The sequence below is a fragment of the Pseudoliparis swirei genome, chromosome 3 (assembly GCF_029220125.1).
Source record: "Pseudoliparis swirei isolate HS2019 ecotype Mariana Trench chromosome 3, NWPU_hadal_v1, whole genome shotgun sequence".
NCBI classification, from domain to species: Eukaryota; Metazoa; Chordata; class Actinopteri; order Perciformes; family Liparidae; genus Pseudoliparis; species Pseudoliparis swirei.
In genome coordinates, this window is record NC_079390.1 from 6691151 (window position 1) to 6709848 (window position 18698).

General features: G+C 43.7%; 1 protein-coding gene across 1 annotated transcript in view; it reads right to left on the reverse strand.

Moving 5' to 3' along the window:
- Positions 1-2908: 2908 nt before the first annotated feature.
- Positions 2909-18698, reverse strand: part of LOC130190372 (reticulon-4 receptor-like 1) — a 98638-nt gene continuing 82848 nt past the window's right edge. The window contains exons 2-3 of the mRNA XM_056409758.1: positions 10755-11209; positions 2909-5028 (exon numbers count right to left, since the gene is read on the reverse strand). Coding sequence (XP_056265733.1) covers positions 4132-5028; positions 10755-11209 — 1352 coding nt within the window. The 3' untranslated portion in view covers positions 2909-4131. The remainder of the gene's footprint in view (positions 5029-10754; positions 11210-18698) is intronic.

Here is an 18698-nt window from a genome sequence, read left to right on the forward strand (position 1 = left end):
ATGGGAGCCGGTGTGTGATGGATGCCAATGCGCTTGGATGGCGATGGCAACGGAAATCCAAATCACGTAGTTGAGACATGGGAGGTAGAAGGAATGGGCGGGACAAACGGTGTCTGCATCAGTTCGGTGGAAGCAGCAGACATTTGCATTTCACACAAAGTGTCTCTTAGTTTCCCGGCATGTCTCACCGAGTCTCCCACTGTTCTTTCTGGCAGCGGTTTATTTCTTTCTTTCCACTCTCCCTTGCTCTGTTCTGCTTTTATATTGCTGAGTCTTAACTCTTCAGGGATTCACACAGAGAAATCAATTTTGCTTGGCCTCTTTGCCTTTGGAAGGGAACATAGGCATATATAAATATTCACATGCGGCTATTTCAGATCCTCAGCTCGGGGAATGAACAGGTGGATGGGCTGTTCTTCTGTTTGATCGTGAAGCATGTATACGTGTGTCTCTATGGAGGATTTCTGCCTGTGTGTCGCTCTTTTTCCATAACTATTTTCCTCACTACCTTGTATTCTCCCTTAAACCCTTCCTTCCTTAACTTTTCACATGCTTCTGATAATCCTGAAGTGCACCTTCAAATCGTTTGATTTGCTTCCTCCTTCCTTCCTCACTTATTATCCTCTTTGTCCTTAACTTTTTCTTCATTGCTTTCACTATTCCCCCTGATTTTTTGTACTTGTCTTTTCTTTACTTCTTTTGTTGTTGATTGATGTCATTCATGGGTGAGGTTGAAGGAGGGAAGAATCAAATTTAGTTTTAAGCCGCTACATAATTACCGTGGCTTTACCAGTGTTTTTATAACTGATTCGCCTCTGATTCAAAGACGGCCCCTCATCACGTGGAGTGTCTCCACATGTGAAGTGCAGCCCAGGCTTTGTTTGGGAGACACATGCAGTGATTTACAGACACAATGCTCCAGCCACCCAGACCACGCCCACCTCCTCCCCCTGGCTGCTGGTCTGTTTGGTACTGATAACTACTTCATGGCTTTCTTCTGCCTCTCTGCCTTCAAATCCTTGTGCCTTAGTCTCTCTCTCTCTCTCTCTCTCTCTCTCTCTGCAGTCCAGTTATACTGTCTCTCAGAGGCACACCTCTTCCTGGGCCCTATAGCCGGTTGTCAGGCTGGATCTGCGGTGACAGTGGGCATACACTTGGTACACCGGTGGACACACACACACACACACACACACACACACACACACACACACGTGTTGTCACTAAAGCGAGGCAAACAAACACAGACCACTTCAGTCATTTGAGGACACTTTCTGTTTAATGTTATTTATAAACAGCTTTTTGAGTCTGGCGTTGCTGGATAACCACATAGAAAAAAACATTTGGGTTGCACAAAGGAAGAGAGAAGAGAAAAAGAATAAGGAAAGAGAGGGGAAGAAGGAGGGAACAACGAGGATGGACGAGAAAGGAGAGGAGAAGGCGAAGCAGGAGGGAGAGCAATGCAAGCAAGGAGGGAGGGAGGGAGGGAAGTGAGGAGATGGTGGGAGGGAAAGACACATGGGATGAATAGAGAGATAGAAAAGCACAGAGGAGGAGCGGGAGGGGGCCAGTGTTGTGTTCGAGTACCGTATCGTGAATGACTCAGCAAAACAACAATGAAATTAATGATAATAATCTTATTTAATAAAAAATAAAGTTCCAGCTCTTAGCTCCCTGCTTATTTATATTCTGAGGGAACTATCGAGACACAGCGGAGAGTTTCCCCTTGTTTTTTTTATAATTAATTTTTTTGTACAAAAAGAAAAATCCTCATCCTCACAGGAATAAACAGACACCATTTTACATCACCTGTGGGATCACAGCAGCACAAACAAAGTTCACCGGAAGAGGGTCTCTAATCCTACATGTCAGAAGAATGACACCAGTGACAGGCCTCTGTTCGTCCCCAACATTTAGATAGATAGACATTTAAAAAAAAGGCGTGGCTTAGCGGGAACACACACACAAGCAGGGTACAAATGTGGCCCCTGCTTTCTGATTCCCATCCAAACCACACGTGTTCAGGTCGCCAGCAAACCACACTGATAATAACGTCTTGTGCTTTTTGTCAGCATGCCACGATTTTTTGAGCTTTTTAGCTAAGTCATATTTTCCATACAAGGGCAGCTCCTTCTTAAAATATAACGTATAACTTTGTAATGCTAAAAGAAATAAATACTTTTTTTTTCTTCGCATTATTGGCTAGTTAAGGTACCTGGATGGCCCGTGTGTGTATCTGTACAGGGTTCACCTATTGTAGTTGAGCACTTGAGACTTTAAGTGAAGGACTCTGTAATAGTTCAGGTCTGAAGTCATAACCTGTGGGGCTCTGCTCGGGGATTTGAAATCCCTGCACTAACAGAGGGCTAAGTAGTTTTCAGTGAGACAGGAAGGCTGTGAAGGTGATCGGCTTTGTTGGGGTCGTGTGTGCTTGAACCGCTCCAGTTCATCCAGAACACCGTGTGTCCCACAGTCCTCTCTGTCCTTGTTAATTCCTGAAGAAAGCCTCGGAAAGTGGCCGTCTTCTCGGATGTAGCAGCAGTAATATCCAACTCTCCACTCAGTGCTTACAGACTGTCCAGTCCATCTGTTCTCAGAGCACAAAAAGCACACCAGAGAGGACGAGGACAGGAATGAAGCAGCGTGTCAGTCCCATTGGTCCCCCGGTGATCATCACGAACTCTGAGCTGTTCTTGTTATGCAGTTGTTTAAACCATTGCAGGATATATATATATATTTATAAATATATATATATATAAAAAAATATATATATATATATACATTTGGTTATATATATACATACAGTATATATATATTTGTATATATATGTATATATACATATATATATAAATATATATAAACATATATATGTCGTGCTGTGATTGGTCATCTGCACTCCTCCCTGTTTATAGGGTCCTTTTTTCCAGCATTTAAAACCTTCCTTTGATTATTTGGATTGAATCCTCTATACATGAAGGATATATGTTTTCTCTTCTCGATAAGCCTCCACAGCATTTCAAAGGACAGTACATAACAGTTTCTGCACATTTTGTGAGCCACAAAATCATGTGCTAGCCTCTCAGGCTCGTTGACGCTTCTGTCTTGTAGCCAGTGAGTTTGAGGAGTGAATAAATCCATCCCTCACCTCCATAGTGTGTCCTTCTTGGCTCTCATTAGGCATTCCTATCTAGTGTCGTTCTATCCGCATGGCTTTAGTGTTATTTTGTTGTGGTTATTGTATTTTTTTAAGTGGACACACTCGTACAACACAAACAGTTACACAGACTTTCACTCACTCATTCACACTGACTGTGACCGGTTGGCTCTTTACAATGAAAGGTTGCTTCTGAATGGCTTTTAAGTAGATGTGTTCCACAAGGACAACAGACACCTTTTAACAGGACTAGTTTTCGAACTGTCAGTGATAAAAAATAAAAAAAGTAAAGATGTGCATCAAAGTGGGATAACCATGTGAGACATGCAAGTAAAATGACTTTATCACTAGATATCCAGTGATTCTAGTTATTACCGCTCTGACAGTAAGGGGATTCACCCCACTGACACGTGTGACTGCGGTATCTTGCTTGTGGACCTTAAGGTGCTGTTGAGCGAGCACCGTGACAGTTATGAACGACTGTCTTCATCTCAGCGTGAGTGACAGATGGAGGGTGCACTGAGAGAGCATTAGGGCTAAACACAGAGACGCAGACTTGAACTGTTTTGATCCGTGTTGTGAGTTTCTCTCGCTTGAATGAGTCATTGGCTTGTTATTTTATGCGCCGGTATTTTTATACAAGCATGGATTTAGTAAAGCAATCGATGCCACAGAGACAAATGTTACGTGTTCCTGATGTTTCCCTCGGTGACATCATCAAAGCAATAGGCTAAATTGTTTTCCCATGTTTTGATTATGACTCATAAAGATGTCCCGCCTTAATACAGCAGGGATACTTTGACAGTAGATATTTGATTATGTTCTCTCTTTTTTTTTCTTTTTTTTTTACACAGTCACGTACACACACACACACACACACAGTGATGCACACATGCCTCATTTAAAGAGCCAGGACCGGGTGGTTCAGGACGATGAATCAAACGACTGGATCACCAGCACAAAAGAGTCCGCGTCTCGTCTCAGCGCAGGACGCCGGAGACGAGTGACAGCTGCAGAGCCGTGAGTAACCACCAGGTGTGACCTGCGAGGCGTGACCCCGCGTCGTTATTGGCTCTCTGGACCCCACTCGGTGGGCCGACAGAAGTTCTGGGGATGCACTTGTTCTTCCTCCTCGCAGTTCCGGACGGATCGTATTTACCCCCATCTGGAGCGTAGTCCTTCTCCCCCCCCTCCTGCAGTACCTGCACCTCATTCAGCCCCCCTTTCCCCTTGCGGCCCCGGCGGGTACAGTTCCTGCGGCCCCCCTTCGGCGGCCGCGGCAGGGGCGAGGGCGACGGCAAGCTGTACTGGTCCCCGTGCGGCAAGTACGGCCGCTGGTGGTGGGTGTGGTGGTTCCGGTGCCGGTTCAGGTGGTTCAAAGACTCTCCGTGCTCCGTCTCCCCGGCGCCGCCGTGCGCGTTACCTTCTGCTGACGGGCAGCTGGGCAGCTCCTCTTTCTTCAGCGTTTTCAGGTCCTTCTCCACCAGTTCCGGCGGCGAGCCGCACATCAGAGTGGAGGTGGAGCCTCTGAAGCGACGCAGCCAATCCCACAGCGACAGCGCCTTGCAGTCGCACTCCCAGGGGTTGTCGTTCAGTCGCAGGTACTCCAGCGCCGGCAGGAGAGCCAAGCTGGATCCGGAGAGCTCGGTGAGGGAGTTGTTGAACAGGTAGAGGGTGGTGAGGCGCCGCAGGTCATGGAAAGCTTGGCGGTCGACCCACTGGATGCGGTTCTGGTGCAGAAGCAGGCGGTCCAAGACTCCCAGGCCACGGAAAGTGTTCTGGCGGAGGCTCCACAGTTTATTGCCGTGCAGGAAGAGATGACTGAGGTTCAGAAGATCGATGAACAGATCGTCCTCCAGGAACTCCAGCTGGTTGTCCTGCCAGGGTGTCGGGGAAGGATGGGAGGAGACGACAAACAAACAAACAAACAAACAAACAAACAGAAGTTTAGAACGGGATGCAGTGCATTGAACACCACTTGGATTTCGTATGAGTAATTTAAGATACATGTCCTGTATTATGATATCTCAGAATCAGAGAGATTTATTTGCTACGTGTGGTCGACACACAAAGAATTTGACTTGGCGGCTGGTGTGTACAATAGACAGACAAACAAAACAACAACAATCAAATAAATCTGTTCATGAGGGTCAGTGGGGGACTCGGCTCTGTTCATGAGGGTCAGTATATAAATATATATAAAAAATATATATATACATATAAAATATATTGTTATTGGAAAAACATATTAATATTAATAATATAACTTATCTTACTGTATATTGGTTTTAGCAGTATTCTGGTCTGGTACAGATTTTGGTGTACAGGTAATAGTTGAGCTATGCAAAGAATTAAAAATGTGACATTTATTGATGCAGAAGGATCTGCACGGCTTCCAGAGGGCAGTATAAGAGGGGTCAGAAGGATTTTCTTTGCCCTTTGAGGAAGGATTCAAGGAAGTCGGCCTGTCGGCAATGATTGTGGCTGACACACACACACACACACACACACTAACTGTACGTTTGACAAGCTGTTGCAGATGTCGTGGGAATGCTCTCAAACATCTGAGCTGTAACCTTCGTGCCACTCACTGTGTCAATATTTATCAATCCATCAATAATGGAGCAATCCTTACAGTAGAAGCTTTTCTCTTCATACACACCATGTCAATAATGAGATCATATTCAATTCAATTCAGTTTATTTGTATAGCCCAATTTCACAAATTACAAATTTGTCTCGGAGTGCTTTACAATCTGTACACATAGACATCCCTGCCCCAAAACCTCACATCGGACCAGGAAAAACTCCCAAATAACCCTTCAGGGGAAAAAGGAAGAAACCTGGAGGAGAGCAACAGAGGAGGATCCCTCTCCTAGGATGGACAGATGCAATAGATGTAATGTGTACAGAAGGACAGATTTAGAGTTAAAATACATTCAATGAATATGACAGAGTGTATGAATAGTTCATAGTAGGCATATTCCACGATGGAGACCTCCACGATCCATCAGGCAGATGGCGGTGGGGAGGAGGAGGGCGGAGTCTCAACAGGACAGTGGCGTAGTCATGAGCAGGAATTCCACGACCCAGACGATCCATCAGGCAGATAGGATCTATGCCGTCTCATAGGGTCCGATGACCCCATGAGACGTAAAGTCAAAAGGACTTCCGGGGAGAAAGCAGAGTTAGTAACGTGTGATTGAGAGATGAAAATTCATCCGTAAGGAGAGAATGAAGAGGAGATAGGTACACAGTGCATCCTAAGACGTCCGCCGGCAGCTATAAGCCTATAGCAGCATATCAAGGGGCTGGACCAGGGCAAACCTGATTCAGCCCTAACTATAAGCTCTGTCAAAGAGGAAGGTCTTAAGTCTACTCTAAACGAGGTGACTGTGTCTGCCTCCCGGACTGAAATTGGAAGCTGGTTCCATAAAAGAGGAGCTTGATAACTAAAGGCTCTGGCTCCCATTCTACTTTTTAAGACTCTAGGAACTACAAGTAGTCCCGCATTTAGTGAGCGTAGCTCTCTAGTGGGGCAATATGGTACGACAAGCTCCTTAAGATATGATGGAGCATCACCAATCAAGGCTTTGTAGGTTAAGAGAAGAATTTTAAAAGTGATTCTTGATTTTACTGGGAGCCAGTGCAGAGCAGCTAGTGCAGGAGTGATGTGATCTCTTTTCTTAGTTTTAGTGAGAACACGAGCTGCAGCATTCTGGATCAACTGGAGGGACCTAAGAGATTTATTAGAGCAGCCTGCTAATAAGGAGTTGCAGTAATCCAGTCTCAAGTAACGAACGCTGAACCAATTTTTCTGCATCTTTTGAGACAAGATGTGCCTGATTTTTGAAATATTACGTAGATGAAAGAATGCAGTCCTTGAGATTTGCTTTACGTGGGAGTTAAAGGACAAGTCCCGATCAAAGATAACGCCAAGATTCTTTACAGTGGTGTTGGATGCCAGGGCAATGCCGTCTACAGAATCCACATCACCAGATAATTGATCTCTGAGGTGCTCAGGGCCGATTAAAATTACTTCGGTTTTGTCTGAGTTTAACATCAAGAAGTTGCAGGTCATCCATGTTTTTATGTCTTTAAGACATGCTTGAATTTTACAGAGTTGGTTGCTCTCCTCTGGTTTTATCGATAAATATAGTTGAGTGTCATCTGCATAACAATGAAAGTTTATGGAGTGTTTCCTGATAATATTGCCCAAAGGAAGCATGTATAAGGTAAATAAAATTGGTCCAAGCACAGAACCTTGTGGAACTCCGTGATTAACGTTGGTGGTTATCGAGCGTCATCGTTTACAAATACAAACTGAGATCGATCTGATAAATAGGATTTAAACCAAATTAGTGCCGTGCCTGAAATGCCAATCGACTGCTCCAGTCTCTGTAACAGGATGTCATGGTCAATGGTGTCGAATGCAGCACTAAGGTCTAACAAGACCAGGACAGAGAGGAGTCCTTTATCTGCTGCCATTAAGAGGTCATTTGTAATTTTCACCAATGCCGTCTCGGTGCTGTGGTGTTTTCTAAATCCTGATTGAAATTTCTCAAATAAACTATTATGATGTAGAAAGTCGCACAACTGATTTGCGACCACTTTCTCAAGGATCTTGGAGAGGAAGGGAAGGTTAGAGATCGGTCTGTAGTTAGCCAATACCTCTGGATCCAGAGTGGGCTTCTTCAGGAGAGGTTTAATAACAGCCACCTTGAAGGAGTGTGGTACGTGGCCTGTTAGCAGAGACACATTGATAATATCTAATAGAGAGCCGCCAATTAAAGGCAAAACGTCTTTAAGCAGCCTCGTCGGGATGGGGTCCAAGAGACAGGTAGACGTGTTCCAAGTAGAAACCGTTGAAAATAATTGGTCACGGTTGATAGGAGAAAAACCCTCCAAATATACACCAGGGCATACAGCGGTTTCCAAGGCCATTCCACTTGAGGACAGATTGGCACTGGTTATGGGCAAGAGATTATTAATCTTGTCCCTAATAGTTAAAATCTTTTCATTAAAGAAGTTCATAAAGTCATTACCACTAAGGTTTATAGGAATGCTCGGCTCCACAGAGCTGTGACTCTCTGTCAGCCTGGCTACAGTGCTGAAGAGAAACCTGGGGTTGTTTTATTTTTTCTATTATTGATGAGTAATAGGCTGCTCTGGCATTACGGAGGGCCTTCTTATATGTTTTAAGACTATCTCGCCAAACTAAGCGGGATTCTTCGAGATTAGTTGAACGCCATATGCTCAAGCTTTCGTGACGCTTGCTTCAGTTTGCGGGTCTGAGGGTTATACCAGGAGCAAACCTCCTCTTCCTCACTGTCTTCTTCTTCAGAGGGCTATCGAGTCCAGTGTCATTCTCAGAGAGCCTATGGCACTGTCAACAAGATGATCAATCTGGGACGGACTAAAGTTAGACCAGGAGTCCTCTGTTATATTGAGACGTGGTATCGAATCAAATACAGAAGGAATCGCTTCTTTAAATTTAGCTACAGCACTATCAGTTAGACATCTAGTGTAGAAACTTTTGACTAACGGAGTACACCCCGGTAGTATAAATTCAAAAGTTATGAGGTTGTGGTCTGACAGAAGAGGATTCTGTGGGAAGACGTTCAAATGCTCAATGTCAACGCCATAAGTAAGAACAAGATCAAGCGTGTGGCCAAAGCTGTGAGTGGGTTTCTGTACTCTCTGACAGAAGCCAATCGAGTCCAACAAGGAGATGAATGCAGCACTAAGGCAATCATTATCAACATCCACATGGATATTAAAATCTCCAACAATAATAACTTTATCGGTTTTAAGAACCAAACTTGATATAAATTCTGAGAATTCAGATATAAACTCTGAATATGGACCTGGTGGCGGTACAGAATCACAAATTGAATTGGCTGTAGTGTTTTCCAGGTTGGATGTGAAAGACTAAGAACAAGGCTTTCAAATGAGGTGTAGTGTAATTTTGGTTGAGGATTAATTAATAGGCTCGATTCAAAGATGGCTGCTACTCCACCTCCTCGACCGGTGCCTCGAGGAATGTGAGTATTAATATGACTTGGAGGAGTCGATTCATTCAGGCAGACATATTCTTCATGGCTCAGCCAGGTTTCAGTTAGGCAACATAAATCAATGTGATTATCTGATATTAAATCATTCAGTAACACAGCTTTAGATGACAGAGATCGAATATTTAGGAGACCACATTTAATAGACCTATTTTGTTGCACTGCTGAAATAATTGTGTTAACTTGTATAAGGTTATTGTGTACGACTCCTCTTCTGCTTACTTTTGATTTATTTAATTGAAGTGGCCGTGGGACAGACACAGTCTCTACTCTAAAGTCAAGGGTGGGTAACTGCTCGAATGGAAGAGCAGAGAAGGGTGTTAAACTACAACTCTGCTCCCGGTTCCTGATCTGAACCCTGGGTTGTCATAGATTAAGTCCGTGATCAACTTGGTCATATTCGCAGAAATGAGACGCGCTCCGTCCAACGTGGGATGAATGCCAGCTCTCCTCATCAGATCAGGTTTTCCCCAGAAAGTCTTCCAGTTGTCTACGTAGCCCACATTATTCGCTGGGCACCACCTCGACAGCCAGCGGTTGAAAGACGACATTCGGCTATACAATTCGTCTGTCTGCAAATTTGGGAGAGGGCCAGAGAAAATTACGGTGTCCGACAACGTCTTGGCATAAGCACACCGATTCCACATTAATTTTAGTGAGTTCCGAGCGGCGGGCTCGGGCGTCATTACCACCGGCGTGTATTACAATCTGACTGTATCTCCGCTTATCCTTAGCCAGCAGCTTCAAACAAGACTCCACGTCGCCCGCTCTGGCCCCCGGGAGGCACACGACGGTGGTCCGTGGCTTCGCTATTTTCACGTTCCTGACTATAGAGCTCCCGATAACCAGGGTGTGTTCCTCAGCGGGTGTGTCGCTGAGCAGGAAAACTGGTTCAAAACGTGAAGTGGTTGGTGCACAGCGGGCTTCTGTGTAGACTTACGACTCCTGCGAACAGTTACCCAACCATCCGGCTGCACGGTTACCGCCGGGGCACAGCTAACAGCTGACTGTAGCTCCGCGCCGGCTACGGGAGAGGGCGGGCTAACTAGCATAGCTGTCTGAGCTTCGATAGCGCGGAGCCGTGCATCTAACCCACTTAGACCTGCCTCCAACCTAGCAAATAAACTACACTTGTTGCATGTATCGTTATCATTAAGGGAGGCAGGGGGATAACTATACATGAGACACACTGAGCAAGAGGGAGCGGGAGGGAGAGAAGAAGAAGTCATGCTCGCTGTTGAGCTGGCAACCAAAGCTTACCGGAAGAGTGAGATGATGCGTTCAGGAGCCCAACCCTGCATATGAATTCCCGCACTGCTATCATTCATCCCATAAGCTCTAGTTACTTTAATGTAAGAGCTGCTTGGTGCTCACGAAAACGAGCTAGCATTTAATCCTTGCCCAATTCAAATAAATCTGAATATGCGGTAACTGCTGAGTCATGCTGATGGATAGATTCCACCGACATGTGATTGTGGTGGTAGATGTAATATACAGGAGAGATCAAATAGTGTGAGAGCAGTGTCCTTGTACCTGTAGGTAGAGATACTGGAGATTATTGAGGCCGGCGAAGATGCCTGGAGGCAGGGTGATGAGGCCGCAGTGGTACAGGTGCAGGGCGTGCAGCCTCCCCAGGCCCAGGAAGGTGTCCGAGGCAACAGCCTGCAGGTGGCGGTTGTCCCCGAGATCGAGCTCCTCCAGGCGGTCAAAGCCGTGGAAGGTGGAGGGTTGTATGTAGGAGATGTTGTTGGAGTAAAGCCACAACATGGTGGTGGTGGGCGAGAAGTGGCCGCGAAGCAGCCGCTGGATCTTGTTGTTCTGCAGGAAGACGCGCTCGCTCTGGGCCGGGATGCCCTCGGGCACGGCGTGGAAGTTGTGGGCCTGGCAGGAGACGGTGCTCGGTGAGGTGTAGCAGATGCAGTTGCGAGGGCAGGGCTGAGAGAGATCCAGGCCACACAGCACCAGCAGTAACTCCACCCCGCCATAACCTGAGCGAGGAGAAGGGAAAGGAAAGAGAGAAGGAGAGAAGAAGACAAGCAGAATGAGTTGGAGTCAGACAGCAGAGCTCCTGTTATCGGACACTCATTACCTTCACATTGAAAATGCGGAAGGTAATGTTTTGATCGCCGTGTATTTATTTATTTATTTGTATGCGTGTTACTCGCATAAGTAAAAAAGTATTAAACCGAATCGCATGAAATTTGGTGGGATGATTGGTTATTATCCGGGGACCATTTGATTAGATTTTGGGATCGATCGGGTCAAAGGTCAAGGTCATGAAAAGGTCAAAATCTTCTTTTTACCATAGCGCGGTCAATTTATATCCAGTTGGCATGCAACTAATGCCAACATGTTCATAATTCAATGCCCAATCTTGTGATATGCGAAGGTATGCGCTCTACCGAGTGCCCGTTCTAGTTGCTCTCAGTTTACGGACAACAATGGGCTTGGTTCAATGTACATAGCATGAAGTATTTACACTTGCTTATGAATAACTGTGTAAATAAGTATTTTTATTACAACAAATTAAGTATTGTTACAGGTTAAACAAAAAAAATGCTATATTTTGCTCTTTAGATTACAGATGTTGGCACAACTGAAAAATGTAACCCTATTTTATTTGTATATACAATACAAACACACATCTCAACAAACACTCAAACATTCATGTATTGTTTGTCTATATTTTATATTCCCTAACTGTTGACCCTACACCTTAACCTTTCCTTCCCTGGTATCTTCATCTTCATCTCAAATCCAAACTCAGGGGACCATTTGTTCACATTTGGCAAAAACCTTCATACTAAGAGGAGCCTTCACCACCAGCACACTATTTTTGAAGCCGTGTGTGTGCGCAGATATATATATATATGTATATATTTATTTTAAAGGTAGTATGATTGTCATATTATTTGTGTGTGTTCTCGGGGCTAATCTTGTCGATGTAGCCCAGGCAGCCGGCATCCTATCACGCAGCGCACACTGTTATATCTGTTGGTTATCCTCTAAAGGCGAGCGGGGAAATCGATGTTTCTCCTGCTTACAAGCGAACACGCAGCTCACCTGTAATACATTCCCACAATAAGGGAACGCCAGAAGGAAGGAGCGAGGGAGAGAGAGAGAGAGAGAGCGAGAGAGAGAGGGGAGATGGAGGATGAAGCTGGATTTAGCCGCAGCATGGCTGTGAAGTGGATATTACTTTTTTTGTTTTCAGACTCCCCTCATCTCACTTTTTTTTTTCTTCAGTGTTTTAGGTTTTGTGCGGCCAGCGAGGTAAAAAAAGAAGAAAAAAAGGAAGATGATGGAAACATGCTGATCCGGGGAGTGATTACTGGACGGAGAGAGTTCCGATACACCATGAAGCGAATGTGCCGGCATGTGTTCAGCCAGAGAGAGAGTGTGTGTGTGTGTGTGTGTGTGTGTGTGTGTGTGTGTGTGTGTGTGTGTGTGTGTGTGTGTGTGTGTGTGTGTGTGTGTGTGTGTGTGTGTGTGTGTGTGTGTGTGCGTCAGTGACGTGGACAGATGTGATAAACAGATGTCAGTTAGTCCGGGACTCTCCTCCTCTGTAAAGATCAACATGTTCTGAAATGCCAGCAGAGGACAGAGCAGCATTATGTGTGTGTGTGTGTGTATGTGTGTGCAGAGAGACCTACTGTGGGACATCCTGCTCCGGTTTGGATGCCCTAACAAGTTTGTCAACATCCTCCGACAGTTTCATGATGGTATGAATGCTAGGGTGACAATAGGAGGACAAGAGTCTGCCTCCTTCCCTGTGTGCACAGGGGTCAGGCAGGGGTGTGTACTAGCACCAGTGCTCTTTAACATCTTCCTCCTATGCGTCACCCAGCTTCTCCATAAGGAAATTGAGGACAACAGCGGGGTGACAGTAGTCTATAGGCTCGATGGCAACCTCTTTAACATCAGGAGGCTGCAGGCCACCACCAAGCTGCACAGAGTGAGGGTCCTTGAGCTGCAGTATGCAGATGACTGCGCTCTGGTGGCTCACACTCCACAAGACCTCCAGGCTGTCCTGGATGCAGCTGTGAAGGCTTACAGCAGGATGGGGCTGACCATCAACATCACCAAAACAGAGGTAGTCTGTCAGTGGAGCACCAACATCCCACCCACGCCACCCATCTTCAGCATCAATGATAAGCATCTATCTGTAGTACCATCATTCAAATACCTCGGAGTATCCTCTCTGAGGACAATAACATCGACAATGAGGTCCAGAACAGAATCAAACAAGCATCAGCTGCCTTTGGGAGACTCAGGCGCCGCGTCTTTCAAAACAAGAACTTATACCTCCATACAAAAATCTCTGTGTATCAAGCAGTGTGCATCACCACCCTCCTGTACAGTTGTGAAGCCTGGGTCACTTACAGCCGCCATGTGAAGTCCCTGGAGCATTTTCACATCCGCTGTCTCCAGCGAATGCTAGGAATCACTTGGCGTGACCGAGTGCCACACACCGAGATCCTCAGGAGAGCAGGCTGTAGGAGCATGGAGGCCACCATCACCCACTACCAGCTACGATGGCTGGGGCACGTTATAAGGATGCCCCTCAATCGGCTGCCTCACAAAGTGCTGTATGGCCAGCTCGCCCAAGGCCAGCGCTCTGCTGGAGGGCAGAAGAAGCGCTATAAAGACCAGATAAAAACAGCGCTAAAGAAATGTAAAATCAGACCAGGGGACCTGGAGGGCTTGGCTGCTGACCGTAACACCTGGCGTCAGATGTGCCAAGACGGGACCACAGCACTGGAGGAGGACAGGACAGCCAGGAGGCAGGAAAGAAGGCATACAAGAAAAACAACCAAGGTTGCCAGGACCACCACTACTACATACGCATGTCCCACCTGCGACAAGACCTGTGGATCCAGGATAGGACTATACAGCCACCAGAAAACTCACCGCTGAAAGTCAGAAGTGGACGTCATCATCGGCTTCGATGGACAACTACAAGCAAGCAAGCAAGCAAGCAAGTGTGACCACGAACGCACAAATGTGTGTGTCCTCTTGTCTGTCTGTATACGTGACATATTATCTGGGACATATTGTGGGAGCGGTGTCTGTTGTATTTGACAAGGCTGACCTTTTCATATAAAAAGCTGCTGTCTTCATGGCAGACCGTCCTCTCTCCTGTGGTGCCAACACAACAAATCAATACTGTGCAGTCCTCGTTAATACCGGGAGATTAAATATTTATAAATACACACGATTAAAGGAAGACACTCCAGGAACACGGGGAACAGGTTTTTTTTTTTTTTCTAATTTATTTTTGATCTACAAGTTTTCGAAAAAATTGTGTTTAAATATGCAAATGAGGCATTTTACAGGTTGTAAAAACCTCTGAGGCTAAACTAAATAAACTGAAATATTCAATCATTAATAGTAATATCCAATTCATCGTCAATGAATGAAATGCACACCTCTAATCTTTGAGGTCAGGATTAGTCAATTAGATTAGATGAGAAAGCTTCATTAATCCCCAGGGGGCAAACTCACGTGCCACCAAATCAACAATAGGCATATGGTATGTGAACAATTACACATCAACAAGGAGAATTTCCTCTTCAAGGTCGGGAAACATCACGATAATGTTTACGGTGACGCCGTTATGATTTAGTGCCACATATTTTAAAGTACCGGTTGTATCCCTATCTGAATGCAGTAGAGAAAATGACATGAAGAAAGTTAAATTGAATAATATCTCAACAACTGCTGTTGGAGAAATAGATGAGATGGATTTTATTGTTGTAAGTTCTGCCATTTCTCCTCTTCTTTGAACACGGTATGTTTCATACTGATTAGTTTTATTCTCAAAGTCTGCCTATAAATGTTATTGGTCAAATGTAATAAAGTATATGTAAGCTGTGTATTCAGTCCCTATGGTTTATCAGAAGGATTTGTATCTCTCTATTTAGTCCTCTCCTCCTCCACTTATTTGTCCATCTGTGTTTCCCAGGCTTCATGCTTCTACTTCATGCTTCTACTTTATGCTTCTACTTTATGCTTCTACTTCATGCTTCTACTTCATGCTTCTACTTCATGCTTCTATACTTCATGCTTCTATACATCATGCTTCTACTTCATGCTTCTACTTCATGCTTCAATACTTCATGCTTCTACTTCATGCTTCTATACTTCATGCTTCTACACTTCATGCTTCTATACTTCATGCTTCTACTTCATGTTTCTACTTCATGCTTCTACTTCATGCTTCATTCAGAATCAGTAACTTTGTTTAAATCACTTCTTAAAACCCATTTTTATAGAACAGCTTTTAAGTGATGTTGTCCTTTTATGCAGTTCGTTGGTTCCCCTAATTTAGTTTGTCTGTTTTTTATCTTATATTCGTATCTTACCATTCTATTTGTTTTGACTTGATTCTCTGCCGAGCACTTTTTAAACTTTGTTTTTAAAGGTGCTATATGAATAAAGTTATTGTTATTATTCATGTTTCATGCTTCTCTGCCTCCTTCCGCCACAGTTGTATCTTCATGTGCTGCTCCACCCACATGCTGCACCTCTTAATTAGGTATAAAGCTCCTATTTGCTACTTACTGTAATGTATGCAACAGAATATATGTACTGTGTTATCGAGCATCTAGGTCTGTATGTGCATGAATCTGTGACTTTGTATCCTCGTGTCTTTGAGTTTCTTTTTGAGACTCGCTTGAAAAAACCCTTGTGTGATTTCATTAGTTCCGATGAGCTTTCACGTTTTATTGAATACATTGACATGGACTGTGACATTTAGTTCTTCATGTATGTATTTCTTAAGGTCTTCATGTCTTGGGGAGGTACACTCTACATGGGACTACGAGGGGTTTCCAGAGTTCAGCTGGTAGTGTGAGTTTACATCGTTGAACTCTCTGAAGATCCCACTGGTCTCATAAAAATACATTTCTCCACTCAAATTGTCAAAAGTATAAGTCTTTCTTGACACATACTTGTGATAGTGCTCCTGGTGTTACTTTGCATTTACAATTGCTTTTCATTCGCCGTTGCCTTCTGTTTACCCCTGCAGTCTTTTTTTTGTTTTGTATGTTTTCGTATTTTCATCATCATCGCGTTATATTTGACTCCCTTCTTCCTCCACTTTGCCTCTTTTATTCTTTCCAATTATATCCTCGAAATGGTTCTGCTTTTCATTGTGCAATGTAGTGTGTGTGTGTGTGTGTGTGTGTGTGTGTACGTGCTGAGTGAAATGTGTGCGTATGTGTTTACGTCTCCGCTTGCTGCTTTTGGGTGTTTAAAATGTGTCGATTGAGAGATGATATCAGATATTACAGCTGCAGACGGTGATCGCATATGGCTGTGACACTGGGGGCAGCAGCTCTCCCACCAGCATCCAGTTGTTCAAATATGTTATCATTGGAGAGGCTATTCTCGTTTTTTACCTATAGTGTTAGTCTTTTGATGCTATCTAGAAAATGAGAAAAAAAATCTGTGCAGTTCAAAGTTTCAATATATAGTTTCAGTATAAGTGTGTCGATAACGTGTTGTTGTTGTTGTGTATTTGATTCAGTCAATCATTGCAATAAAATACAATGTTATTCTATATAATATACAAAACAGAAAGACTAAAATGGAAGCAAAAAAATGCTTATATATTCCTATCGTAAATTATTATCAAATATATCAGAAAATGTATATAAAATAAAGAAAAATAACAAAGGAAATAAAAAATAATATATATATGTATATATATATGCATAATTTTTTTTGGTATGTATTGCTCTCAGTACCAGTGCAGAAAAAAAACCTCCAATCCTGTTTCAAGAACAAATTATTGATTACATTTTTTAAATCCTTTGAATTACTACTGTATATGTCCAACTGTTCATCTCCATAGCCGCCGTGCAGTCTGTAATACATTAATAGACAGCTAATTGCAAATCAGCAATTAGCAGATGTATCAAGCTGGCAATAAGCCAATCGTTAGACCTCCCAGCACGGAGACTCGAGGTACATACAAATATATTTCACCAGTAATTGTCCGTGCTGCATATCCCTGTGTACTTGCTGTTAAATAGGAACATTAATCAGGGTTTCCATAAAAAAGTGGTTTGGCCCGCTATGAATCTCTGGTGAAGGGATGTATTGTTTTATAGCTCATTTGATACCTATTACCATCTTAACATTGAAGTTTTTTATTATTATACAGTCAACCAGGTGCTGTATTGTATAAAAACATGAGAAAATGCTGAGGGGGATGTACGGGGAGAAAAGGCAGCAAGCAAAGAAAATATTTTCTTTTCTGCTAATATGCATAAAATACCTCAACAATAATACAAGATAATTACAGTATACGTCAGTCACTACATATTGATTATATATATATATAAGTATATGGACACCTGAGCATTACATCTACATAGAATGTAATTGTTAATCATATTGTAGTATATTGTCATCTACTGTGAAATATCAGTTTATACGAAACCTACAAGTCAGCGCTCAAGGTTCAAGAATCATATGACATGCCTGAGTTGGGGATTTGAACCTCTGAAAGTCCAAATCAACAACCCAGTGCGTAAACAAAAACCTGCCTGTGAGGCGATTCTGCCTGTCTGTGATTGGACCACAAAGGCTGGTCAGGGAGTTCAACGGGTCTGGAGCCCTCATGAACTTGAGGAGTTCGATGAGTTTAGGGTCAGACTTAGTTCATCAGGTTTAGGATTGGGTAATTATGCCTACATTTGATTGGGCCACGAAGGCCGGTAACAATGAACTCCACCTCTTTTGTTACCGTCGCATTGAAAATGCGGAAGGTTATGTTTTGATCGCCGTGTATTTATTTATTTATTTATTTTTATGCGTGTTACTCGCATAACTAAAAAAGTATTAAACTGAATCGCATGAAATTTGGTGGGATGATTGGTTATTATCTGCGGACCATTTGATTAGATTTTGGGATCGATCGGGTCAAAGGTCAAGGTCATGGAAAGGTCAAAATCTTCTTTTTACCATAGCGCGGTCAATTTTTATCCAATTGGCATGCAACTAATGCCAAAATGTTCATAATTCAATGCCCAATCTTGTGATATGCGAAGATATGCGCTCTACCGAGTGCCCGTTCTAGTTCACCATGTTTCTTGTTGCTGTGAGTTCCAGGTGTTTGTAGAGTTTCACAGGATTTCCACCACAAACCTGCAGAATGACTTTTTTTGATGCCGTGGACCGCTACACCTCACGCTTTGTCACAAGTCCAAGAGGAGAGACGTTGGCTAACTCCGTACTGGCAAACAAACATTCTGGTGACAGTTTCATTGTCACATTGACACAAATATTTTAACTGTCAGATTTGAATGTTGCATAACATTTAACTTTTTTCTTGATTGTCCACTTCGAGAAATCAGATGTGACGGCAATGCGCACCCTCGTACTGCGAGGGTTCTGAGTGATGACCCCGGTAACTTCTACCACACATGCTTTGCACGTTGTTATTGTTACATCCTATCCGAGACATTT